Source organism: Coloeus monedula, assembly GCF_965178545.1.
Source record: "Coloeus monedula genome assembly, chromosome: 5".
Classification (NCBI taxonomy): domain Eukaryota; kingdom Metazoa; phylum Chordata; class Aves; order Passeriformes; family Corvidae; genus Coloeus; species Coloeus monedula.
This window is the reverse complement of record NC_138785.1, coordinates 66948199-66975160: the sequence shown is the minus strand read 5'-3', so window position 1 is coordinate 66975160 and position 26962 is coordinate 66948199. Positions and strand designations below refer to the sequence as shown.

Here is a 26962-nt window from a genome sequence, read left to right as displayed (position 1 = left end):
CCGCGTGCACCGATGCATGCGGGCAGGGATGCACGGCCCCCGACTCTCCGCGCAGCCCCGCGCCGTAGTAATTTGCAAGGGGCGGTGCAGGGATTGGGGGGGGAGGCAAGGGGGAGGTGTCCCGCCCCCCCGATCACATGGCGACCCCGCGCAGCCAATGCGGGGGGCTCTAGGACCCCGGGGACCCGCGGCCCCCCCCGCCCTATAAATGCCTCTCCAAAATGCAGCGGGGCTCCTTCCTCCCGTCCCGCCCGGCCGCTCTGCTCTGCGTCCCGCTGCCCGCGGGTCTCCGTGCCGGCTCCGCGCCCCGCGCCTTCCCCTCCCCTTTTTCCTTTTTTTTTTTTTTTTTTCATTTTAATTTTTTGTTAATTTTCTGATACCCCCCCCCCCCTTCTGTTTTTCTCCTCGCCCCCTCCCCGCGGCCGGTTTGCATGCATTGTCTGTCTCCCAAGATGGTTTGTGAGACCAAGATTGTGGCGGAAGATCATGAATCAATCCCGGGATCCAAAAAAGACACGATCATTGTTTCCTCCTCCCAGATGTGGCCCTCTTTGGCGGGTTCCCCTCCCTCGCCCCCACCTCCCCTCACCCCACCAAAAGAAGACCCCAGGCGCGACAATGTCTATATCCGCGAATTCCACCCCTCTGAACAGGAGGTGGTGCGCCGCATCTTTTACGAGGGGATCATGGAGCGGATCCCCAACACGGCGTTCAGGGGGCTGAAGCAGCAGCCCCTCACTCAGCTGCTCTACGGGCTGCTGGCGGGTGAGTATCCTCTCCCTTTTGGGGATGGGGGCGCCGGGTTTAGTCGCCGCTGTGGGTCTGCACAAAATGGTCGGAGCGGCGGGAGGCGCCGGGGGCCCGCGGGCGCGGTGCGGCCGGGGGAGCGCCGCAGCATCGTGCGGGGCGGCCGCGGAGCCGCAGCGCTGCGGCGGGGGCAGGCGGGCTGGGAGGGGAGCCTTGCGCCGCCGGGGGATGCGCGACCCTGCGCGGGTGTTAAGGGCGGGGAGCCGCGAAGGGGAGGTCGCCGCGGGGGTGAGGGTAGAGTCGTCCTTCTGGTTGTTGCAGGGCTTGGGGGTGCGCGGAGGGGAGCGGAGCGCACCGCGCAGTGGCCGCCCCCGCGCAGCCCGGCGAGGGGGGGCACGGCGTGCCGGCGTTGCCTGGAGACAGCCGGGGCCGCCACTGAGCGCCCCCCATTTCTCCCCCGGCGTGGGGAGGGGGCACCCCCTGCAGCAGCACCGAGCGGCGGGGTCACCTCCCGTCCCTGAGTTAAATGCCCAAAAATAGCCCTTGCAAGGTGTCCCCTCCCCGTGCCAGTAATTAATAATGCGCGCCTCCCGCCCCGAGAGGGCTTTGGGGTGGTCCCGTGCCCTCGGTGGCTGCAGGCGGGTCGCACCCCATGTCCCAGACACCGGGGAGGACGGGACCCCGCGCTGGAGGGGGGCCCCCGGCAGGCGTTGGGGAGCGGGGGTACCCAGCCGGTGGCTCTGGGCCGTGCCGGAGAGAGCCGCCGGCTCAGGGGCACCCGCAGAAGCCCCCCAGGATGGGAGCGGGCAGGGTGGCTGCCCTGGGAGTCGGTGCTGATGGAAATAGCACTGCCGCAGTGGCGAACACATGGCTGCGGAGCGGTGCCCGCAGCGCGGCTCCTCCGCCCGGCCGCGTTCCGGCCTCACCGGGGACAGCGAAGGGGGCCTGGGGTGTACGGGGCCCTCGGGGTCCCCACGGCCCCGCTCCGGAGGGGCTCGGTGGGCCCTGCTGTGGCGTGGCGGCATCCTCCCCGCCGGCTCCTTCAGGACCTCATAAACTTCTCCGGGTTATCTCGTCGCGATACGCCATCCCTTAACACGATAATCTCGAGAGCGTGAACTGTGTGTGTACTGCAAATGTATATTTTGATTGTGCTTGTTTTATTGATTTATTTTTATAATGACTTTGTATTCCGAAATCAACACTAAATTCTCTTTTCTGACAGGTGTCGTTTATTTCTCTTCCTTATCTCCATAGTAATGTGCTTTGTTGTGACCAAGTCCGTCCTGCTGACCTGCTGTTTGCCCATCTTTCTGATGGGCATGAGGTACTACTTCAGTAGAAAAGTTATCCTGCACTATCTCGATTGTGCGCTGCACACGGACATGTCCGATATTGAGCAATATTACATGAAACCGCCAGGTGAGTACGAATTCCCTGAGGGAGCCTTCCTTCCTTCCCCCAGCCTGCTGGGGAACATGGCTGCTCCCTGCTGCTGGCGCCTTTTCCTCCTGTCAGCAGCACTGAGCAAGCTCAAAAGTCGCCAGAATGCAGCTCTTTAGCCACACCAGGCACAAAGCCATCTCTGGGTTTGGTTTGGTTTGAAGGTTTTTTTGCTGGTTTGGGTTTTTTTTGGGTTGTTTATAATTACTCCCCCTCCCCCAAGTGCCTAGTCATCCCAGGCAGCCTCTGTCCACCTCTCGAGCACAGCACTGCTGGGTCCCGCAGCCACCCGGAGGACTGGGGTGTGGGTGCTTGGGGACACTGAGGCTGGAGGATGTGGGTTATTTGCTGCAGCCTGGGTCCACCCCAGCCCTTACATCTTGAGCTCGGTCTTTCTTTGCTCCGTGCATTTGGTATTAGTTCTGACAGCAGGAGAAGAATGAATGACCTTTTAGCCCAAATGCTCAGAGGAGCCTGTTTTAGCTGTTGAGCCCATTTTCCCATGTCATTCAAGAACATTCCCTAATGCAGGTGTTTTGGAAGAGGCACAGATCAGGTATGTAAAGGGCTGCTGCCACATAAGCTTGTCCTAATATGGGTTCATCCATTTGTTACATATATGAATATAATTTAAAATACAATATCTAATGATAATGCTATCTTGTTAAGCTGTAAAAGACAACTTATGTCATCAAAAAAACAAAAGTCTCTTTAGAACCTGTCAGGTGCTATTTCTCTTTTTATAGGCACGCATCCATATTGAGGACAAGAGTAGGGGGATGCCTGGGCAGTCACTTGGGGTTTGGGGTTTGCTTTTGGTGGTCGCAGAGTGCTAGTGAGCTGGAAGAGCAGGGCAATGCCAGCATCCCACCTTAGTTCCATCTTCTTGGGGTACCTGCTCTCTTCTTGGGTACCTCCTGTGTTGTTTTTCCATGTGACCATGTTTTTGCTGTATCATTTGCTGTATCATTCCTGTTTCCCAGGTGTGACAAACTTTTCCCAAAGAACTGCTAGGAAGTACCCTAGCCACAAACCTTCCCTCACTTCTAACATTCAGTGTCATATTTTGCTAAAATGTTGCTCCTCTTATGAAGCATTAACTAGCTTAATTTAGATTTCCTTTCCCATCGTAGTGCGTATCTTTGTCCCATCTTACATACAGGGTGTGTTTCATCTACAGGGCTTGTTTTTTGTAAAAATTAAGTGATGTGTGACTTGTATATAAAAAGCTCAATCTTCATTAAAGGTGGTGTGACAGAAATAAAAGGGTTCATAGCGAAACATTTCTGCACCTCTGCAGTGAGGTCCAGCAAGGTATTATGCTGGAGAAAATAGCAGAAGATTCCAGTAGAATAAGAACATGTAATATGGAGTTAATAGATGTTTGAGCTGCTTCGCTTGTTAATCCTGAGGACTTGTGTAGTCACAATTTAGAGCAGGGATCACAATGCTTGTATTTATAACACTAGCAGACACAAAAAATAAAGGAAAGGGACTCAAAGTAATGCCCTCAATTTGTTTAGGGTCAGTAATGTAATCTGGTTCAGCTGTGTTGCCAACATGTCTTTGAAATGTTAACATTGCTTTTATTTGGTACCTGAAAGGGCTAATTGCAAATTTAGAGCAAGTGTGTGGGCTTTAATTTTTGACAGAATTTAATCATGTAATTAGGCTTCTGCCATGCCATAAAAAGCAGATTTATGGGATTGTTGTTTCTTGTTAAAGGTTCTTGATGATAGTGGTGTTAGCAAGTTGGCTGGAGTCATAATAGGGTAAAGAGACCAAAGAGGCTCTGGGGTCTGGGTAAGGAGAAGGGTGTCTGTGCGTTGGGACCGGCGCCGTCCATGTGCAATGAATCCATGTGGTGCTATTTGGTGTAGCTGTGCACAAGGCATGAATCCAGTGGTTTGCTTCTGTTTCCTCCAAAAGTGGAGTTGGTGGATTTTTTCCTACAGGACAGCAGTATAAATACAGTCATCCTAGAAAATCCTGGAGTCTTGTGCGCCTTGAAGGCTGGCTGGCCGGAAGGCATCCGGAGGAAGGCAGTGATGTGCCACACTGGCATTGCCTGTCCCACCCAAAGGACAGAACAATGGCAATAAAACAAATTCAAGCCCCAAGTTTGTCTTTTATTTGCCTAGTTTACAAATTAGCACCCAGACAGAAATGATTGCAGTGGGAATGAGAAGGGCTTGTTGTATTGCAGCTGAGATATTTGTGAGAGCTTTCTCAGTGAGATGTTAAGAACTGGTCTCAGCAAGAGAAATGGGCTGTGGGGATGGGGTCTCAGAAAGGCTGGAGATGGCGAGAGCTTGGCTAGACAAGTTAAACCCAACCTCATACAACCGCAGCTTGGCCTGGGAGTATGACCAGGAAACTTCCTGCTCCTTCTTCAGAGAATCAATATTTTCCTCCTTGAATATTTTTTTTTGCAACATAGGAAAAAGAGGAAGGGAGCATTTTTGTGGTGGGGTTATGAATTCCTGTTTCTCAGGGTGATGAATGCAAAGGTAGAACTGAGACACGGTCGTAAGGTCTGGGATAAAGATGTTGGTTGCAGATTTGCTGATGTTTTTCCCCTTGGAATCCAAGCTACCCAAGCACAAGAACCTGTTGTTTGCAGTCGGCTCTCCATGGTGCTTGGGGCTGGAGTACTGTTGTAGAGAGCATCTGCAGCAAATAGCCTCTGGTTAGGCAGGCATCTACAGTGAGGGGATATTTTAACTATTAAAATTGATCATTCTTCGTGGTATTGTGAAAACATCCAAAAAACATGTGGGTCAGTTTTATAACCAAGCCAAAAGGACCCATTTTGCAATGGGATACCATAAGCACCAAGGTTAATAATTAGTGGTGAACAATTCCATGAGTTACACCATATTACGGTTTTTCTTGTGCAGTTTTTTTGAACCTCTCGCCTCCAAGTTAGTTATTGTTTGAATTTTCCTCTGCTGGGTTTGGTACAAACTGAAAAATATGTGCTGACAGTGATTTTGCAGAAGTACACTAGCCAAAATTTAAATCTTTGTTTTCTCTTGCCCTCCTACATTTATGCCAAGGGTCTGGCAGAACGTTTGGGCCAGTGCTTAACTTGGAGCTTGTACATAGCGGTGTGACTTGAAATTGCTTTCAATGTGAAAGGAATTGTTTGTGTTGAGTCCGTGCTGGAGTCTTTAAACAGAAGGTTGAATGGTTCAAACACCTTCCTGAGCTCTTTGTAAACTTGCATTTTTCATTTTAAAATAGCACTTACTGGAATTTACTTTGCTTTTTTTTTTTCCTTCTTCAAAGGCTATGAAAAAAGACTACTGGGGTGGTGAAAAAGAAAGGAATTGGATAATGGGCTTAATTGTCAACCAGAGTAACAGGCTCTAGTAAACAAAAAAAAAACCCAACCAAAACCAACCAAAAAAAAAAAAAGAATTAATTTTAAATAGAGCCCTGCCTCTTGCATTTATCCACACAAAAAAGATGAGCACAGCTGGAGCTTCTTTTATGGTCTGATGATTTTGATGACTAATCAATTTTACAGTGTCCCAGTTGGTTGTGATGTATGTCTTTTTGCAGTGGTTGGTGTGTTAGAGAGATGCTTGTGAGGCTGAGGTCTCTGCTGGAGAGCTTACGGAAACCAAGACTCCTTGTGTCCGATGCAAAACTGCTGCTCCCCAAAGCAAGTGGAGCTGGGGCTTTGGCTGATGAATTTCTATGTCTTTCTGTGGTTGTTTAAAGAGTTACCTCCTGCTGCTGGCTGTCCTGGTAGGGTTTGCTGAGGGGTGTGCATATCTGTCCTGCTGGTGCAAAGACCTGGTGGTGGCAGCAGCTGGCCTTTGTCAGGAGTTTGGGGACTGGTGACAAGCTTGGTGGCTGCATCACAGTGCCCAGTGCTGCTGGGGAAGATGGACAGACAGCAGAGATAGGCAGCCTGCAGAGCTGAGGCCGCAGGACCTGGTGGGGTGTCAAGGGCATCTGCCTGGCGTGATGCAGCAGCTGAAGCTGGAGTGCTGCTGGAGGAGGTGTTGGGTCACACTCGCCGTGCCGCGCTGAGGGCTGGGGCAGCTTTCGGCAGTGGCTGCACAGCTCCGGCTCCCACTCTGTGGGCGGACGGGTGCCTCTGCTTGCCTCATGCTGGGAAGGGGACAAGTGCTTTGCTCTCCTGTGCCCTTCCAGGAGTGAGCAGAGCCTCCCTGTCCTGCTGCCCGCTGTCCCCTGTACATGAGGGTGCGCATGAAGAGCCTGCGCAGATATCGCAACCTCCCTGCGGGACAGGGCCCTAAGGAAGACGGACTGTGGGGGGATGGCTCATTAGGGTCCAATTTCTGCTGCTCTTGGGTGGCACATTCCTCAGCTGAGCTCAAAGGAGGGATGTCCTGCCCTTCCTGGCAGAGGTTCTGGGATCTTGTCCTTGTGCCAGAAGGACATCAACTGAGGTGGGTCCAGAGTTGGGTTGTGAGGATGTGAGACCCTGTTTGCTGCCTCTATCTTTTGAGGTGTCTCGTGCCTGCAGTGAGGTGTTTGGGTAACAAGCAAGTATTTGTGTCTTGCATCAGGCCTGTTGGCAGTGGGTTTGATTGCTCTGGCATGATGTTTGCAAGGTGAACATCTGGTATGGATCATGTGGCTCCTGCTACCTCAGCTCCATAAGTGCTGAGCCTTGGGGAGGCTCTGAGGTGAGCACCAGTGACTTTTGGGGTGCAGGGAAAATACAGGGTCTGCCTTGGGAGGAGATCCTCAGCCCTGGAGCTGTGGTTGCTCTGCCATGCCTAAACCCTTCCAAAGACACAGGGAGAGGACGTGGGGGGGTATTTCTCCCCACTGAGCCCCCAGGCAGAGGGGCGGCCACAGAGCCCAGTTCTTCCACATTCTGGATAATGCTCAAGCTGCTAGATAAGCAGGAGTGAAGCTGCCAAATGATAACATTGTTTGGAAAGAATAGAGCAGCTCTTTCTTTGCAAAGAAAGGGCTTCGTTACCTGATGCAGGAGAGGGCTCAGGGCTGCTGCTTCCCAGTGGAGGAATGTGTTTTTGGACAGCCCTGCGCCACTCCTGGTGCCCAAGAGGCAGCTGGAATCTGAAGCATCCATACCTTCAGCATTTCTTGCTGGCTTTTGCAGTGCCCTGACCTCATGTATCTGCCAAACCCCTGAGCTGTCTGTCCTGTATTGGGATTTTCATGCTTGCCTTTCCCACACTGCTGTGTAGAGTGGTGAAGAGTTCTGTGTGGGGCTGGGAAACCCATGGGAGATGCTGTGTATTTATCTCCACCTGGGTGTTTCCCAGCTCTGCTTCCTATCACTGCTGGGAACTGAATTTAGGTCTCCTCGGGCAGAGGAGGGTCTGTCCTGTGAGCATATCACGGCATGTCTCTGCAATTCCATGAGTGTGCTTCCAGGGATGCAACCTCCATAGCAGAGAGATCCTGCAAGATTAGGATTACAGGCTTGTCATATGCTTTATAGTGGGAAATATTTTGTCAGAAAGTATTTCCAAAGCTGACCTCCTACAAGTGGGACAGCCAGGGATTCTTCAGCTCAGCAATTCCTACTGTTGCTTTTGGGTTTCTACAGTTTAGCAGCATGGAACTGCCTGGTTTGGCATCTCTCATCTCCAATGCAGAGAGCACCTCTTCTTTGAGTGTTAGGGACGTGCTTTGTCCAGCATTATGAATGGGCTGAAATATTTTGGTTTCATTTGAATAATCTACAATGTCTTTAGAGTTGGGTTGCCTCCCAAAACCCACCTCATCTGACACGGGCACTCCATCACTCGTGGCTGCCTCATTTCACTGTGCTGGAGCTTTGGCTTCTCCATCTGGAGGCAGCCCCATCCTGCAGGTGTGGAGCAAGGCAAAGCTCTGCTGGAACCAGCTCCTACCCCCACCCCGTATTCCCAGAGCTGACCAAGGGCTCTCCTGGTCCCAGCAGCAAGCGTGGTGCAGAAGCCCCAGCCCAATGCTGCAGCCCTGCTGATAAGAGCTTGGGTAGATCGGGAGGTGACACAGCTTGGGTCCCTTGCAGTGCTGAGCCACGTGGGCTAGCTCTGCTCAACCCTCTGGAGGGCCCGTAGAGTCTTTCTAGCCCACAAAATCTTTATTATTTTTTTTCTGCCCTCTTGGAGGGGCTCAGGCAGTACAGAGTCTGTGGATTCAGGGCTGTGTCATCCACAGCCAGTGGAATAAACATGTTTGTGGGCAAGCTGCTGCAGCCTGCCCCCCTTCCTATTTATTTATCACAGGAGCAGGAACATATGCAACAAACACATTACTCAATGTGTGTATCCATAAGATAGAAATAGCTCTCTGTTTAGATCCACAAGTTTGGCACAGTCCCATGTCAGAATTAGATGAAAATAGATTTTATAGTAAATTTTGCAGAGTAACATGACCTTTTTTTCCCCCCCCCCCCATGTGTTCAAGAATTCTCTCTAAAAGTAGTCAGTCCGTCGTGAACATGACCATCAGTTAATGCAGCGATATTGGAGCTGTAGCCATGACTGGATGGATATGATGCTGCTGAACCTAAGCTCAGCCTGCAGGTGTTTAAAATCCTCAGTACATGCCAGTGCTGGTCATTAATCTTCAGTTCAAGAGGTAACCAGTTGTGTAAATTGAACAGCAGTAGCTTTTTAGGCGCAGTTAACTTCTCAAGACCAGCAAACAAGCCACAATGGGACTTAGGAACATGAAGGAGGCAGGGACATCAGGTGTTCTGGGTTTTTTTCTAGCTTTGAGGTAACTTCTTTAACATTTTCTTCAATGTTAGGTGTTTTCTGGCATGGTTGTATGCAATTTCTCAGGACTGTCTTAGTGAATAAACAAAGAAGGATTCTGACTCCAGAATTTTAGTCGCAAGTTTAAATGCAAATTTATTACTCTTATAAAGGGTTTTAGGCAGCTCTTCTTTCTCTTGCTTTCTTAGGAATGGCCAAGATTTAAAACCATTGCCCAAAAGTCTGTTTCAGGTTAAGATTTCATAATAGCCTAAATTCAGGCTTTGTGTTAGATATCTGACTAGTGGCAGGAGTTTTAAAGGTACAAAGCTTTGAGCCCCTCTTGACACTGAATTTTGGATGTAGGAATGTGAACTGAAAATTCTTACTCTCCCATTGTTAAATTTATTTATTACATTCAGCCTCTTAGGATTACCCTAAGAGTCTGTGGTCATGTTGTTTCCTCTCAGTGTGCACCACCAGTGGTCTTAATACTTTAGAAATTGCCATTGGGGATTGCTCTCTACTGGAAGACCTCTAAATATATTGAAAAAAAACTGGTTTTGTGTAAAAGTCTAAATGCATGGCCTCATTTTTCAAGAAGGCAAACCATTCAAAATCTCCCCGAATTTCAGAGTGGATTTCTGAAATTCCTTCTGTAGGCTTAGATCTTGATTCAGGCAGGTTATATTTAATTCCTGAGGATGGGAATGACTTTTGGGGTGGCCGTGAGCCCCTTGGGGACTCCGGGAGCTCACAGCGTTGTTTGCTGGTGTATTGCAGAGCGCATGGTTTTATTTTGGTAATGCAGTGCTGGGGACCTCTTGCAAATAATCACATGCTTGATGCTACTCCCTTCCAGACTACTGCAAAAAGAGAGACCTAGAGAGTTTTGCTGGTATCTGGTTCTGTGATGAGCTGAGGGATGTATGAGCCTTTGTTGTTACTTTCTGCATCAGCAAAACAGGGAGCTTCAAAGTATATTTTTAGATTTTCTTTTTCCCTTTTATTTTTTTTCCCATTCTGTAGAAAGCTAAGGCATTGTTTTGTTATCCTGACAGGTGGCTAATGAAAGGAGTCAAAGAAAATCCAAGGATAGCAGCATGCCTTACCTAGTTTCTATTGACAAATTTATTCCTTGTAACCAAATAATAGGATTTGGGGGTTTGTGGGTTTTTTGGGTTTTGTTTTTTTTTGTTGGGTTTTTCTGTTTGTTTTTTTGGTTTTGTGTTTTGGTAAGGGGGCCACAGGGAATTGCCAAGAAGCCTCATGTCCTTTATTAAGGATGAATCAAAAATTAGTTCATAGCGGTCTGGTCAGAGCCAGGTTCAAGCTGTGGTATCTGTTACAGATGGCTTTGAGCCATTCTTTTAAGTCATCTATTGACCCATTGGGCCCCAGCAATCAATTAACAATTTATGACAGCATATACAATATCATTCATTATCTTCTGTAACTTTGAAGAGTGTTTCTTACAAAAAGCAAAAATTATATTTCTTACAGGATAATCCTAAAAGGTAGACCTGTGATTCCCAGGGCTTAGTGCCAAGCTGGGCTTCTGCTTTATGGGATTCTTGTGAGTGAAAGGAGGCATTTCAAAATTGGTAATGGGAAGCATGTATTACAGTTGTATTTTTAAGTGGCTACATGAGATATTGTTATTTTAAATGGGATTTGCAACAGTGTAAACGCTAATGGAATAATACAACGCATTAGTCCCACCACAGTGTGTCCTGCTTGAAATTGTAACTTGCAAGTAATATTTGTCACTTAAAATTCATGTGTTGTTTCTAGGACTTATCCAAGCGGCAAAACTGAAATCCAGAGATTTTGTGAGAAAATGATTTTTCAGTTCAGGAGCTGGAAAGTAAAAGGGAGGATAATGTTGGTCCAAACTAAACTAATTTACTACTCCCTCTCTGTTTTTTCACTATGACAAAGCATGGATCTGTGTTTAGTGGGGGATGTAATGCTTTTTTCAGCCCAAAATGGAATGGCTGGCTCTGTTGCAGCTTTCCTTAAGAAGCACAGGTCAGACCCAAGTGTATACTTAAAAATACTGATCGTGATAGAGGCAAGATATGGTTAAGTGTTTGTTACCCCTCAGGCAGGTCCCTCTTTGTGTGGCACTATTAAATCTATACTGCATCAGTGCTGGGATTTCCTGCATCCCAGGCCCTCTTTAAATTACATATTTTGGTATTTTATACATGGTAGTAGTTGAAGTGGTGTTGAGGGAGTCCATCTCTGAAGCCCTGGCTGCTGGGGCATCCACCCCCTGTGATCCTTGGAGGACTGAGCTGTGTGCCAGTGTCCCGGCCAGCAATGCTGGGGGCTGAACTCTGTGCAGGATTAGTGCCAGCCTGGCTTTCCTCTGCCTTTCATTTTCTACCTTTGGTGAATTCAGGACAAATGTGTGAATTGTTTTGCATTGACAAAAACTGCATTTTTAGGTAAGATGCTTCCCTAGATTTACTCTCGATCACCTGGCATTGTTATACAAGCTGCTCCCACTCTCTCTTGCCAGCGTGCTCAAATCCTGACTTGGAAACCGGCATCAGCAGTGCAAGTTTGTTTGCTTTTTACAGTTGCAGCTCTTGGGCTCTGTGCTAGTGCTGCTAATTGAAATGAGGGATGCTGGGCCAGCTATCTGGTCATGAGTAGCTCCTCAGTGCACCTTGCATTCAACACTCACTTCAACAGCTATCAGATAACCAGCAGTGATTCTCTGAGTTTTTTTTTTTTTCCTTTTTTCCCCCCCCCTCTTTCATCCCCTAGCACAGCAGTTCTGTATCCCACATTTCCAGTCTTGGGTCAAACTGCAATACTTGCATTCCTTTGAATTCTGCTCAGCTATCTTGTCCATCCCTGTGTTGAATTCTCCAGTGATTTTTGGTCTGGTCTAGTTCTTGCTTCACTCATCACTTCTGGCATTTCCCATGGGGGGCAGTCCCATACCCAGGATTCCTCTGTATCTCTGATTTTCCCCTTCCTTCCATCAAACTTTTCAGCTTATGTGCCTTTACCTGATTTCATTGTATATGTACTTCCTTCTTTTTAGTTTGTTGTTCAGATATTTTGCCTAGTGAGTGCAAGTACTGTTTTTTTTTTTTTTTTGGTAGAAGACTCAGAGTAACAAAGATGAGAAAATAAATAGAAGTCAGCAGCAGTGGGATATTGTGTCTGCTAAGCTGAAAACAGTGCATCAGTGCACAAACCCACGTGTCAATGGTGGAGGGAGAACATTTTACCTAAAGGCAAATGAACTGCCAGCAACAACATTTCTTACACCTTCTTTAGAGCACCTGACCCACATCACTTCCAGATGTATCCACTGATCTTTTCCCCTATGACTTTTCTTACAAACCTAATTCTTCCCGTTTTAACAGGATGTATAAAATTGTTATTGCAGTCAAAGTGCACAAGAAAAAAAACCCAAACCCAACCACTTAATTTGCTGAGACCAGAGCTTTTTGTTCTTTTTTTGGAGGTGCCAAATCTGTTCATCCTCCCTGGATCTAGATAACAGCATCAGAAACACTGTGTAACACTTCTAGTGGGAATCCAGGGAAGACCTAAATCTGTACTCTTCCTATTTAAAATAATGTTAAATAGTAGAACTGCAAAGAGAAGCTTTTGGAAACAGCCTGGTTTGGAGCACCTGCCATTTCTAAGTGCTAATTCAGATGATGGTTAGTGAGAGGCAGTGCAATAGAAGCACGGCAGATACCTGGCTGCTGAACAGCAGTGCATCCTGGTAAAGTCCTCCTTGGTGGAACGACATCGTTAGTGGTGCGATTTGTTGAAAAAGAGAGAAAGCAAGTGGGGAAGAAGTTATTGTACAATAGGGATGCTAATGAGTGATTCTTTTTTTTTTTTTAAATCCAAGTTGTTTAAAAGGGGTATTTGTAAAACACCTTTTCAAGCTTTTGCTGCTTGTAAAGTCAATTAGATTCACTTAATGGCTATGAAAATCTTTGTCTGGTGGGGTTTCAGAAGCTGTCAGTGTTCAGGGGATAACATCAAGCCGTGCCTCTCGGACAGTGATTTTTGTTTCGGAATAAGCCATCATCGGGTTTTACGGGGCTTTTTTTGAGCCATCAGTAGTCTGAAAAACATCAAAGCATCTGCAAGGATTCTTGAGAAGTGGGAATATTTTTCATGGATAACTCAAATAGCTAAAGAGGATTTCAGTGAAATTCTAAAAAAATCTTCACAAAACCCCCCACGTTCACTGAGACTGAACTCTTGGGACAGTTTGGCTTAAAGATTCAGTGGAGCATTTGCTTTAACTTAATCATGGGCTTAAATCCCTTGTCTCTTGCTGGGAGTTTAGCCTATACTTAGGGGCAGTATAGGTCTAAGCACTCTTTGGATAGTTACAGGAGACCTGTGACATAAATGGTGGTAAACCTTGGGTTTGCTGTATATGCTATCAGCTGCCTGCAAGATGAATTTATGATATTTTAGGGAATACTGGTGCGTTGGAAAAAGGAGTTGTAGCTGTGAACCTGCTCTTGGTCATTCTGGCATGTCTTAGCATCAGATACAGGGGGTTTAGTGTTGTCTTTGTATTTGGGAAAATCCAACAGATCCTCAAAATACTGCAGTTCTACCCAGTTTTGTGTGGATTTGCATCTCTTCTGGCTCTGGTTGCTGTAGTGCTGTTCGTATTTGTAAGTTGATCCTGTTTCCACAGGTCCTTTGTGAATGAGCGTGCCTCAGTCTGAGGGTGCACGGCGTGAAGGTGTCTGCTTTCACTAGCCCTGAGCAGCCTGCTTTTCATTTGCCACGTGTCTTCCTGATGGAATGAAACATGGCCTGTTACCTACTCACTCCAATAATTTATTTCACAGACGTGTTTCAAATCTCCAGCTCTTGTGACTGGTACTGAGGCTGAGGCTCAAAGGAGCCCTGTTCACGTGATGTGGGGTGTAAGGTGGTGATGGATGCTATTATAGGAGATGTGGATTAGGCTTTTCTAGGGACTTGTTGGCCTGATTGTTCTGGCGTGGTAGTCTGAACGTGTGGCAAAGTTTGGGGGTTTTTTCTTTTTTAGTTTGAGAGACATAGAGATTTACACATGTAATTTTCATCTTCTGTTAATGCATCATCCACAGCAGGTCCATTGTTTGTGCCCAGCCTGACAGATGTTCGTGTATTTATGGATGTGGAATTTTCTTGCACTGCCACGTTAAATAAATGTGCTTGTTTCAGTCTGGACTAGTGGGGTTCAGTAGAATTATACCCAAGGCACATTGGCTTTGATGTGCTGGGAGGGGGATGTAGAAACACGTTGGCTTTAACAAGAGTGGACATCCAGATGTGTGCTTTTTCTGCACCACGGCAGGGCTCTGGCTTCACATGGGGCATTGCCACTGGTTTGCTCGGAGTTAAAGGCTGAAGCAAGTGTGGTGATGGAGACTCCAGCTGCTTGGGAGGCCTTGCTGGGGTCTGCACCCTTCTCTATTGAAAGACATTCCTTCCTATGGCAGGGGATTGGAGATAAATGATCCTCAGAGTCCCTTCCAACCCAAATCATTGTAGGATTCTATAACTCCTGGCAGAAGGGGGTGTTCTGAAGCAGTGTTTGTCCTCTTTGCTTTGTAAGGCTTCAGCAGAAGTGAGTGTGGGGCAGCCCTTCACCTTGGCATGCACAGGTGGGACACACTGGAGCAACCTTACCCCAGGGCTTGCTTTTGCTGAGTTAGGGATAAATATAGCAGCTCCCAGGGATTACATATTCACAGTAAATCTGGAGAAGCCCTGAAGAGGGCTGCAGGCAAGAAAGGTGTTCATTACAGTGGAAGCTGTCGTGGGATGGCCATGAGGAGGTGGAACCTGCAGGATGGTAGGTTGCCTTCGCAGGCTTCTCCTGCTGGGAAAAGGCCTGTGCTTATCTTCAAGGAGAGAGCACTCATTGCAGTAGTGTCCCTGGCAGTCCTGACTGTCCCAGTTGCCTCAGAAGGGCTGAGGACCCTCAGACACCACGTCAGGGGGGCTCAGCATCTCCCAAAACCAGGCTTTACAAACACAGGGGGATAAGAAAGCAGGAGTATGCTGTCTGCTGGTTCTGCCTGGTCATGGAAGTCACCACCCACCTGGCTGAAGGTTGGGTTGGAGATGAGGGAAGGTGCAGATACCAGGAGGTGCCTGCAGCTATCAATAGGTCAGATTCAGCTCCAGCAGGACTGGGGAACACCGGAGGGTATGGTGGGAAAGGGCCTCCTTTCCTGCTCTTCCTGAGTGGGATAGGCTGGTTGGTGTGTTGTAGGGAGAGAGTCTTTGCTCTAAGAAGTCCTCCAGTGTTAGAAGTGTGATAGTGTTTAAAGCACATCAAGAATACTCAGATTTGCTTCCAGAGAGGTTTGATAGTTATTTATTCATTTATTTATATGGATCAGGAGTTGGATTTGCCTCAAACTGTAGCATTAGTCCTGTTGCTGCCTCTAGCCTTGGATGTCAGAAGTACGTCAGACCCTGTTCCAAGGGAAGGGCCTTGTTTCTTGGCATGCTGCAGATGGAAACTGCTTTTTTTCTTCCCTTTCCATGAAAGGATGAGCGTCTCTGCAGAGACAACATGCTGCCTTGATGGGAACAGGGCAGAAAGCCTGAGGCTGGTTCTCCCAAGCCTGATTCTCCTTACCAACTTGATTATCTTTCCCAGTTTCCCTGTTATTTAGTCATGGCCTCCTTCCCCAGAGGTTAGGGGAATTGGTTTGACGAGGTGCTTGGGGGTCAGACAGGGTTGGTCCAAATGAGTACCCTCGGTGAGTGGCTGGGGAAGACAGAGGTAGTGAGCCACCCTCACTCCTCTCCTCTTGAGCTCTTCCCAATCCACTGTAATGGCTTTTGGGGGCTTGTCTTGATGTAGCAGCTGGTGATAGGGTGGGTTTGTCCCAGCTGGTAAGTGGTGTCCTTATTGGATGCCTGTGCTCTGGGAAGGTTGTGTGTGCAACACCATTTCAAGATGTTGTGCTAGAAACAGGAAATATTTATTGCTTGCAATAGGCTTATGGAGATCAAGCCATGTAGCACCTGACTTCAGCCTGTAGTTTGTATGAAATCTGTGCCCTGATTTCCTGACATCTTCCTCAGTATTGAGTAATGGTTTCAGAGAAAATATAACTCCTTGTGACTGCCGTTTCACTCCTATGGATTATGAAAAGTTAGAGGTCAGGGAGGTTTGCTTCATTGTGTTAGCAACAAGGTAGGATTCTTGTGAAACCACTGCCATGTGCAGAAGGAAAGGCTTTGAGTGCAGCAGAGCCATATTTATTGATGGTGTTAGGAAAGTACCCAGGTAGCTCCTCTGTGCTGTGCAGGGCTTGTGAAGTCACTGACGGTCAGTTCCCAGTTTGTCCCAGGAACGAAAGCGGAGGAACTGCCCTGGGATCTGAGACTTTTCTGGTCAGTGTTCCTGCATCACAAATATTGCCTTGTCACTGTCGTTCCTTGGCTGCTGTGGTAGAAAAGTCCTCATTTAGAGACTCATGAGGGCGGCAAGAATGTGCTAAGGGAGTTAAAACCATGCTCAGAAGCACTGAAACATGCTGTGCATCACGTTTTGGTTGAATATATGCACCCCTTACATGACTTGGTTTATTGTTTGGTTTTTTCCTGTCACTTTTTAAATACGCAAATGTTCTTAGTTGCTCCCTTTTCTACCTTTTAGGGGAGGCACCTCTTAGCCTCCTTTTTGACTCTGATTTAAAGATCTTAGAGGCACAGATAAGTTATTCTGTCCTGATGCATGATTATGCCATATCTTAAGTTTGGACTTATATCTTGGGTGCAATTCATCTTACCTACCTTGTTCCTGACTGAAAGGAGTAGTTTGCAGTGAGCTCTGTAGGCTTTAGATGTGGTCTTTTGCAGAAGGGCTCTCCTGAAAAGTGACTCATCTCAAAGGTTGTTGACCTCAGAGCAGCATAAAATCGCTTGGTAGTCTTTGTAGAGCTCAGAATTGCATTTATTATTTAACCTTAAGTAAATGAACCTTTGTTTCTCCCTTTGCTGTGAAGCATTTGGTGCAATACCTGTGTAGATACAGGCACTTCTTTTGAATAAAGGGTGCCTTGGCTAAATTTAGACAGAAAAGTAGTGATGGATGGTGAAAATCAGATTGATTCTGTCCGTTTTCCTGTTTGATTGATGGCTTGGCCAACTGCTAAGCTAAAGAAAGCTGTTCAGTGGTTATTGCTCAGTCCCTTTTTACAGTAAAGCATATAAAGTAAAAGTCAGCCACCAAGTAATGAAATCTAGGACATCCAATAATTGTAGATTTTCCAGTTTGTTCAATGTTTGGAAGTGAAAATTGCTGCAAGGCAAATTCAGTACCTTCTGAAAGCAATAAAGCCATGAAGTGAAAGATTGATGTAGAAGATGGAGACCAAGCCTTAACAATGTCCTTTTAAGGAGCTGGCTTAAAACACAACCAGCAGCACATTTGATCTTGTAGACTAATTTCACTAACAAGGAGCTAATTGTCACATCAGTCTTTTGGAGCTGGCATGACCCAGGCTGGCAAAGCTGGCAGAAGAGCTTGATTTCTTTTTTCTTTAAAACTTCTAACTAAAAACCAGTCTGAATTCTAGAAGGTAGGCTTACTTAAGGCCTGACTCTGCAGTTGATCGGCTTAGTGCATATTTTACATGCATAAGGAGCATCTACCCTTAAAGTAGTTTAAATACTTTTTTCTGGTTTTGTCCATTTGTGCACACCAGTCCGTTCTGCTGAGCCAGCTCCATTGCACCAGGACTCATCATCCAGTCAGCCCTGAGGACAATGCCAGGCCAAAATCGCATATCCTGGTCTTTATCCACTCCTTTAAGCTGTTTAATTCTTTGCTTATCGATAACAATTGCTCACATGCCAAAACCACAGACACTGCCTGGTTTCTCAATCTGTGCTTTCCCCTGATGACCCAGCAGCAGGTAGACCCTGGTTGCTACATCCCTGGTTTTGTCTCTCCTTTCTCTGTGTCATGTCCTTCTTTTCAGCAGCAGAGAGAAGAGTGATGGGCCAGGCTAAATCTGTCCCAGATAACCAGGCTACTTCTAATCCCCCACAACTGCTTCAGCAGCTTTTTCTTGAATGGTTGTTATACATTGTCTTTATTACAGTCTTTGCTTTTCAAGGTGCAGCATGGCCAGCAAAAAGAGCCTGACAGAAGATTTTAAAGTCCTGCTGTTACACTTCTTAATATAGCACCCTCTGAAATGTGCTGGAAGGGCTGTCTTTATCCCATCTGCAGCATTGCCTGGATTTCTAGCTGTCTCATCAAAAGCCTGTTCCTGCACTGTGCCGAGCACTTCCTGGGGCTTTGCTGAGCACCCCCTCGGGTGCTGTCACACGTGGTGACACTCTGGGCCCCAGGGGATTAAGCCTGTTTGTAAAATCAACCAGTGAAGTGCTGACATGGGGCTCGTCCACTAACAGCTTGCATTGATCCAGGCGTCCAGGCTGGGTCCTTGCAAAGCTTTGCCGGGAGTAAGGTGCATGGGCAGGAGCTGTCATAGAGGTGTTTCAGAGGAACGGGGTGAGGTTTAAAGCAAAGGTTTTAAGATGATTAGAAATGCCTGCTGGGTTATGTCCCCAGCAGTGACAGCAGGAGGTGCTGTTTAGGACCAAACCTGGCCACTTCCTGAAGTCCCTTTACTGCAGGATGTGTTTTTCCTTTTTCCTGTCAAAATATTAGAGTGAAAGTAAACTGTAGCTAGCCATCAACATCTTAGGGGTTTTCTGGGGGCTTTGGCACCCCAAAGTGGAATACCTGTGTTGAAGTAGCTGGGTGCTTTTGAGGCTGGAGCAGCTCCATCAGAAAGCATGGAGCAGACATTGACGAAAGTTTTTGTACTGTTACTCTAAATTGCAACCCCACCACCCTTTCCAACCCCAGGTGCAGGGAAAGCTGCAGTGGGACCGTCACCTGTATAGCACATGCTGCTGCTCCAGGTTTATTAGCACTGGCATGTTACAGTATACACCACTCTGAATGCAAATACAGTTTGGGGTTTGCACTGATGCTTAGGACAGCTGTTGCCTGCAGTCCAAAAACCCTTCACCCTGTCTCTCATTTCATGCTCGGGTTTATCAGTTCAGAGGCCACCTCTGAGCTCCTGTCTCCTGGGGCAGTTTGAGATCCACTGCTGTGGTGTGGATTGTGGTCACAGCATTTCTTGCTACCAGGAGCAAGTGTCCATGGAACTGCACTATGGCTGTGTTGCAGACTGAATGCTGGATGTCACTGGCATCCCACTGGTTCCCTGCTGCTTGCAATTCCAGAGGCTTTGCCTGAGCTTTGGGGTTGTTGCAAGTACCTTCAGCCCTTGGTAACAACACAGGTGAAAGGTGGCAAGGATGGAAAAGAAGGTGGATGGAGTAGTAAATGAATTGGTTGCTCAGAACCAAATCATCCATCTCTTTTCATGCTGTATGGGTGATCTCATTGCTTGCTGCCCAGATGCTCCATGAATCAAGGGATGTCACCCACCCTCGGCATATAGATGCACTGCCCTGTGCTCTTCCAGCAGGGAATTATTTATAACAGGGCAATGTGTCCTGCAGTGGTAGATTGTGTGGAGTTATTGATGGGGAGGAAGGTGTCCCACAGCATTTCTCATTTCATGCATGAATAATTCCTTCATCCCAACACGTTTTTGCTCTCCCACGCCTGGACCTTGTCTGGTGCACAGGGATGCTCATGGATGTCAGGAGTGTCAGTGTCAGGATCTCTCGCATCTCACCCAGTTTCTGTAGCCATAAACTACACTAAAATGCCATTGTTTTGTAGGAGTCCTCCAGGACTGCCTTTTAACTGAAGTCAAGTGTAGAGTTACTAACAGAACTTGTGGGAGCTGTCATGCAGCCTTGCTTGAAACCAAGGGAAACTAGAAAAGTGGAAAGGAGAGAAACTCAACACAGGGGAAAGATGGAGGTAAGGAGGGATAATAGGATAATGGCATGCCTCATAAACACAGACAAAAATCCCTCCCCATCCTGGCTAGCTGGGCAGTTGCAGTCAGTGACAGGGACAGCTGCTGCCTGTCCTTGGTTAGTCCCTGCACCCAGGCTGCCTGTGTCTGGCTGGGTGGCAGTCGATGTGCCACGTCTGTGCCCTAACCTCCTCCCGCAGGCAGCATTCACATCACGGCAGACAAGCTGTCCCCAGAAGAGCCTCCTTCCTCCCTTGATGCTGATGTAACTCGGCTGCTCTGCCCCGTGTTTCACTGAGGATGGAGGGGAAGGAGGAGGGAGAGTTGCCTCAAGTGCTGGGTAGTTCCTCTTCTCCTTCTTCAAAACCCAGACAGCATAAAAGGGCAGGAATTTAAATGGCATCAGCAATACACAGCCAGCTGTGGGCTGGGGACTCTGTCCACTTGCTGCCATGTACAGCCTGTCTCTCTTAAAGTGATGTATATAAATAATGCTGGCAGGAGGAGAGCCCAGACGCTGAATTTGGGGCTTTTTAACAGGTTATTGGTGAATAGGTAAAAATGGCTCTGCACTGGGTCCTGATTCCTTCTGTACTGTCCTGCTCAGACCACCCCTGCTTGGCACAAGGAGCTGCTGTTCTAGCCAAAATCACGCCAAAAGATGGCACAGGAGATTGAACAAGTGGCTGCAAGGGCAAATACTTGAAGCTCTGTCATGTGACAGTGTGTTGCTCCTCCTCTGTGCTGTGTTTGTGTGGTGGTGTCACACCAGGCTGTGCTGCAGTCAGGGGGTCGCAGGGAGGGGTCGGGGGGCATTTGGATCTCTGGGATTAGCAAGCCTGTCACTTTTGGCAAGTCTTTATGTAGGTATATTAAGAGCAAGGAACACAGGCAATTGCAGACCCTGTCCTATGCACAGAAATTATTTTGAGCTTTTTGGTGTTTGGATTATTTTCTTTCTTTTTGCCCCTTCATAGCTGCCTGGGGAAAAATGTAGGCGAGGGATGTTTGCCCTGCACAGGATGCTTTCCTGGCTCTGCTGTAAGGATGCATACGAGCTGGTGCTGTCCTGGTGGGTTCCCAGCAGTGGTGATGGAAATTGCTGAGTGTCTCTGCCAGTCCCCTCATCTGGGTGATGCCCCAGGGACATCACCTGTGACAGCTTTGAGCCAGTAGCAGAATTGCTCACATTTGTGTTTCTGTGACATGCCAAAGCAGAATTGAAAGTCACAGTCTCTGCTTGAAGGGATATTGCCTTGAGAAGTTGCATGTCTGGCTAGAAATTATGTTCCACACATAAGCCTCTAAGAATTAATGAGAGGTCGGCTGTGTACATAGCAGTGCCACCCCTGAAGATAAAGAGGGAAGACTAGTGTGCTTCTGGGCAGGATTTCTGTCCTTGCCCTGTACTGAGCTTCCAAGGAAAACTCCTTGCCACAGGGATGCATCCATGCAAAATTGGCACCAACAGCTGGTGGTGGCCATAGGAGTTGTTCTGTCCTCTCTCCAGCCCTAAGAAAAACAGGGATAAATTTTACCTGTCTCAACCCTCACCCCACAGTGTGTGGGTGCTGGCACTAGGGAGGACCCAGGTGTGAGTTCAGGAAGTTTTGGGGGCAGCAAAACTTTGCCTGCTCTTGTGGGCATACTAGAATTTTCTAGAAAACAATGTATTTGAAAAGTACATGGAAGATTGAGCTTTGCTTTTTCAGAGAACACAATTCTGGGGCTTGGGGTAGTGGTCCCTGCATGCTGAGGGCTTAGGAAAGCTGTTGGAACCTGCAACAGTCAGTCATGTGGGACTCATGCTGGTGAGAAAGGCTGATGTCTCTGTCCCCCCTCCCTCCTAGCAGTACTCTGCTATTGCTTTTGGCTCCAGTCTTTCCACCCATCCACCCACCGGCCTTTTATTCATCAAAAGGTGTAGAAGAATTTGCAGCAAAAATAAATGAATTTATTTTCACCCACCATCCATCCTCGTCGGCTGCGTGGGGGAGAGCTGTGCAGCTCATGACAGTGGAGGAGGGTGGGAGAGGAGGCTTGCAGGCACAGCCAGAGGATTGCATGGCATGTCCTCCTCAGCAGGAGTGGAGGATATGTGGCCAGTGTGGTGCCACCGCTGCGGGGACATCCTCGGGATGTGGTGCCAGCAGTGGTGTGTGGAGTCTGAGGGCAGCCCTGTGCTGTGGGAGATGGGTGGATGGATTAGAAGAATGCCCTCTTTGGTCTTCAAAAGCTGGGAATCATCCTTAAATTTAGAGCAGAAAGACAGTGCAATCTTGTGTGCTTTCAGGCCCTGAGGAACCATGTCTGACCTTGCTGTGAAGCATGAGCAAGCCAAAATCATGTTCCTTGGCACTCAATGGTTCACAGCCATTTTGTGCCTTTTTCATAGGTGTGTGCATCACAAGGTGGCTTGTTGCTCTTTTTATGGAATGGTTTGGCTTAGAAGAGACCTTTAAAGGCCATCTTGTTCCAACCCCTCTGCCATGGGCAGGGACACCTTCCACCAGACCAGGCTGCTCAAAGCCCCATCCAACCTGACCTTGAACACCTCCAGGGGTGGAGCAGCCACAGCTTCTCTGGGCAGCCTGTGCCAGTGCCTCACCACCCTCATGGTAAAAAAAAATCTTCAAAATTATATCTTTTGACTTGAGTTCCTGATGTCAAGATTGCGTGGTGAAGCTGAGGGAGTGGAGAGAGCTGAGGAAGGTGGTAGTGGGTTTTCCATGGCTGCTTCTCCTCACTTTTGCTTTTGGCAGCCTGGAAGGAGGCAGGGGAGAGTGCTCAGTGTTTGGCGGGAAAACAGCTGGTGCCTCTGCCAAGTGCCTCCAGTGCTTCAGAGTGGTGTTCACAGGGCAGCTGTGGTTAAATGCAAGATGTCCATGAAGAACCGATCCTGGAGTGAGATGGAAGAGCTTTGGATGACCACAGTGATGGGTTGACAGAAGATGGAGGCAAGTGAGGGTGAAGGCAAAGACAGAGATGCTGCCATAAGATGAGTATCTGGAAGGGCAGGGAGAGTTGTAGCTGTCAGGGTCTGTGTTTATCTTTACAGCAGTGATTATTTTCAGATAGCATGTGAGAGAGTAAAACGTCAGCTCTTGCTAATAATAGCACTGCAAACAAGGCTGTTGCTCATTACTGACAGCTGAGATGAAGTTAGTTTTGTTTCATCCTAGGAACGAAAAAGTGCAAAAACAAGCCGTGCTCTGAGTTGATATCCTCAGTCCAGAAAAGGTGAGGAGGAGACCCCCTCCCAGCCCTGGGGTGTGGCAATGGTTTTTCCAGGGTGCTTCCACACTGCTGCTGGAAGAGTGGATATGGTGAGGAGCTGCAGCTGGCTGGCATTCCAACCCAAACTATCCTAATCATAGGATAGTTTGCATTGGAAAGGACCTTTAGAGATCATCTAGTTGAGTCTAGGTAAAAAGCAATCTGAGGGGAGGACCTTCAGCATTCTTGCTCTGAAACTGGAGGGTTTTCCCAGAGGAGGAGGGGAAGTCTCATCCCAAGGTCAGCAGCTTGTGATGTGATCCCAAGACAGCTTTCAGTAGCAAATCCCCATCTGAATGGGATGCAGCTGCCCGAGGAGGGATTTGACAGCCCCATGGGGGAAAACTGTTCCAGGGCTTGTAGCCACCTTTGGGAACTTGAGGTGTCTTTAGTAGGCTGAAGGATCTGGCTGCTGGTGATCCTTGGAGCAGACACAGACATGAGGAGGACAGCAGGGTAGAAGTCTTGGGGATTGATGGCACTGGTGTAAACGAGATCTGAATACAACTTGCATTGTTTGAGCAGATGTGTCCTGTCTGTGGCTAATTATAAGTGTTGTGTGCACAACACACACTGGGAAATGTGCCAGATACTATTTCTTTTCACGTTGAACTCAAAATCATTATAATTAAGCTTTTAAATTGTAAGTAAAATCTAACAAGGAGTGCAGGTTTGGTGTCATGCTGCTTGCAACCGGATCCAGTTCCTGCTAGGATGGACAGGTGTGGGAGTATGGAGAGGATGGTTAGAAGGGCTGGGAATGTGAAGGGTTTGGTGGCTCTGCTGTAGTGGGTATGTCCAGATTTGGGTTTTAAATATTCAGAATACCTCAAAGTACCAGAAACGTGCCATTTTACAAATGTGGGAAGTGTTGCTGAGTGAGCTTTAGCAGCCTCTCAGGTTTGGTGGGCACAAAGAAGAGGTGCTTGCTAAGAAGAGAAAATAAGGAATAAAAGTGGGAAGCAGTCGTGGAAGCAATTGTGTAACCTCGGGTTGAGAGGAACCTAGGTTGTATCTCTGGTTTGACGGAAAATGAGGCAGACTTGCTGAGGAAGCAGCTCCAGGAGGAATTGCTGTGCATGCGCCTGGATGAGGGGGATGTGACTGCTGTGCCACCAGCTGCGGCTCAGTGGACACCAGCTGATGGCTCCTTTGTGGCAGCTTTGAGGGCTGCCTCAGGACTGGGGCCCCAGGGAAGCATCCCACCCCTGCTCCCCAAGCATGGGAAAATTCCCGAACCTCCTTTTTGGGACTACGCCACAGGAGCAGTGGCCATGAATGTAGGGTGAGGATCACTGTGGCCCTGATGTTCGGTGTGCTCGCTGTGTGCCCAGAGGTGTGATGGATGGGCTGGGAAGTGAATTGGGCTCAGCCACCACGTGATGAGCAGGTTAAAACCAGCAGTGAGCTCTCCACCCTGTGATTTGTATGCAGAGGGAGGGCGGCTGCTGGATTTCAGTGCTTGTAGGTGTTCATCTGGGGTCATGTCTGAATAAATCACGTTCTGAGATCCAAGTGAGTGCTGGAGAACAAGTTGCACTGTCAACGCAGCAGCAGACCAGAGACATCTTAACTGCTCATGATAAATGGGTCAAAATGGGCCCTGGTGTTTTAAAAATTAGCTGTTGGCCTAGATAGCAGCAGCACAAGGATTGCTTGCAGTGAAACAAGAGTGAGCATGGCTGGAGCTGTGCATTCCTCTGAATGTGGGGATGAGCCTGGTGTGCTGAGGTGAACCCGGGCTGGTTCCCCACACCTTGTTTGTACCCAGCTTTTCCTTGGAAGCTGAGCTGTGCCACAGGGAAGCGGGGAAGACCTTGGGCATCTCTTTCAAATGGTTTCATAGAGTCACAAGGTGTATTTGTCCTGCAGGCAGCAGCTGCAAAGGCGCCTTCACCACTCCATGCTTTGCTCTCCTCCAGAGACAAAGTACTCTGAGTTGTCTTACTCGTGTTTCTCCCTGGTTTTTGAGGAAGGGTGGTCCTTTACCCCCCCCCGGGCTGTGTAACTCTGGTCTTACAGAGATGTGCCGTGCATTTGGGTTGGAGCAGTAGTCAGAGTTGGTGCTGAAGATGGAGCTGCTGCCCAAGTCAGGTTCTCTTCTGCTTAGCACCCGGGAAGAAGGCCATTGCCTGCACCAGGGTTTTCTCCTGTCATGGGGTCTTCTTCCTCTGGATGAAGACATATTGCTCCAGAGCACTGAAAGTCAGTGCTTTTTATCTGGGCAAGAGACCTGTCAGTGCCCATGGTTGGCTGCTGTATTGAACAGTGGCTTTCTTGAGTGATGATTAAGCAACTGGTCAGGCCACACCTTGAGTACTGCGTCCAGTTCTGGGCCCCTCAGCTTAGGGAGGATGTTGAGATCATGTCCAGAGAATGGTAACAAGGCTGGTGAAGGGTCTGGAGCACAAGTCCTGTGAGGAGCAGCTGAGGGAGTGGGGTTGTTTAGGCGGGAGAGGAGGAGGCTCAGGGGAGACCTTATCACTCTCTACAACTCCCTGACAGGAGGTTGTAGCCCCTGTGCATTTTCCTCGCGAAAACATTTCCTTCACACTGTCAAGGGAAAAGAGAGTTTGGTCCTTATTTATGGGGGTCACCTGTCCCCATGTGTGACCGGTGATTTTGGGCCTTGCTCCCAGATGTGTGTTTGGCTATGGGCATTTATCCATCCAGGGTGGCCAGTGACTACATGTGCTGCTTTATCTCCCACAGGCTCCTGCTTCTGGGTTGCCGTCCTGGACGGCAACGTAGTGGGGATTGTGGCAGCACGGGGCAACGAGGAAGACAACACCGTGGAGCTTCGCCGCATGTCCGTTGACTCCAACTACCGCGGCAAAGGGATCGCCAAGGCCCTGGGCCGCAAAGTGCTGGAGTTTGCCATGCTCAACAACTACTCTTCTGTTGTGCTGGGAACCACGGCCGTGAAGATGGCAGCCCACAAGCTCTATGAGTCCTTGGGGTTCAAGCACGTGGGTGTTGTCGAACATTATGCCCTGCCAGGGATGACACGCTCCTTACTGGAGAGAATGTTTTTCCAGGTCCGCTACCACCGCTACCGCCTGCAGCTGCGGGAAGAATAAAAAAACCCCCAACCAACCAAAACAAAAAAAAAAAAAAGTATTTTTTCCCCCCTTCCTCCCCCTTCAAAAATAATAAATTACCCTTCTATTTCTCATCACCGTTGATTTGCCAGTTTTGGGTTAGAGTTTTTGTACCCTCACGTCACGTTTTGGTTTGCTCCGTTCAGCTCGATGGGCCGGCCGAGCAGCGCCCCTTCCTCGCATGCTGTAGGTGGTGGTGCTGGGAGTCCTGCGACCCAGCGGAGCAGAGCAGCGGCCTCTCCTTCCCAGGTACCTCTGTAAAGCACAGAAACTTACTGCAAAATAGTACAACTGCTCTGGTGTACATAGTCCTCTCCTTTTCCAAGTGTAAGATAACATAGTGATGCATTCATAATAGTGCAGAAATATTACTTGAATGCAGTTTTCAGTATTTCACGCACCAGTAAGTAAAATATGCATTCCTCTTACCGTAATCTACTGGTTAATAGTTTTCAGAGAAAAGGTGGGGGGCACACCCTGCACCCCCGCCCCAACCCGCTTGCTACAATGCATGAAGAGGAAAGCGCGTGCACGCACTCAAACACATCGCACTGCCACCACGGCACTGGTGTTGCACTTTTTTTGGATGTGCCTCATTCTGCCAAATGTCTGAGAGACCCTGGGTGCATCCGGTAACCACGACTCCTCTCCACCTCCCCCTCCTTCCTAAGCCAGCACAGACTCGGACCGGCTGAACTGAGCCCCATTGTACCATAGTGTGAAGTTAAGATCAAACCTAAGTATCTCCTGCGCT

General features: G+C 48.3%; 1 protein-coding gene across 1 annotated transcript; it reads left to right on the top strand.

The window, feature by feature from the left end:
* Positions 1-431: 431 nt before the first annotated feature.
* Positions 432-26187, top strand: NAT8L (N-acetyltransferase 8 like; the record flags this gene model as incomplete). Its single annotated transcript, XM_082281444.1, has 3 exons — positions 432-765; positions 2005-2169; positions 25820-26187. 3 exons carry the CDS (start codon positions 432-434, stop codon positions 26185-26187), a joined length of 867 nt encoding a protein of 288 aa, XP_082137570.1.
* Positions 26188-26962: the final 775 nt, after the last annotated feature.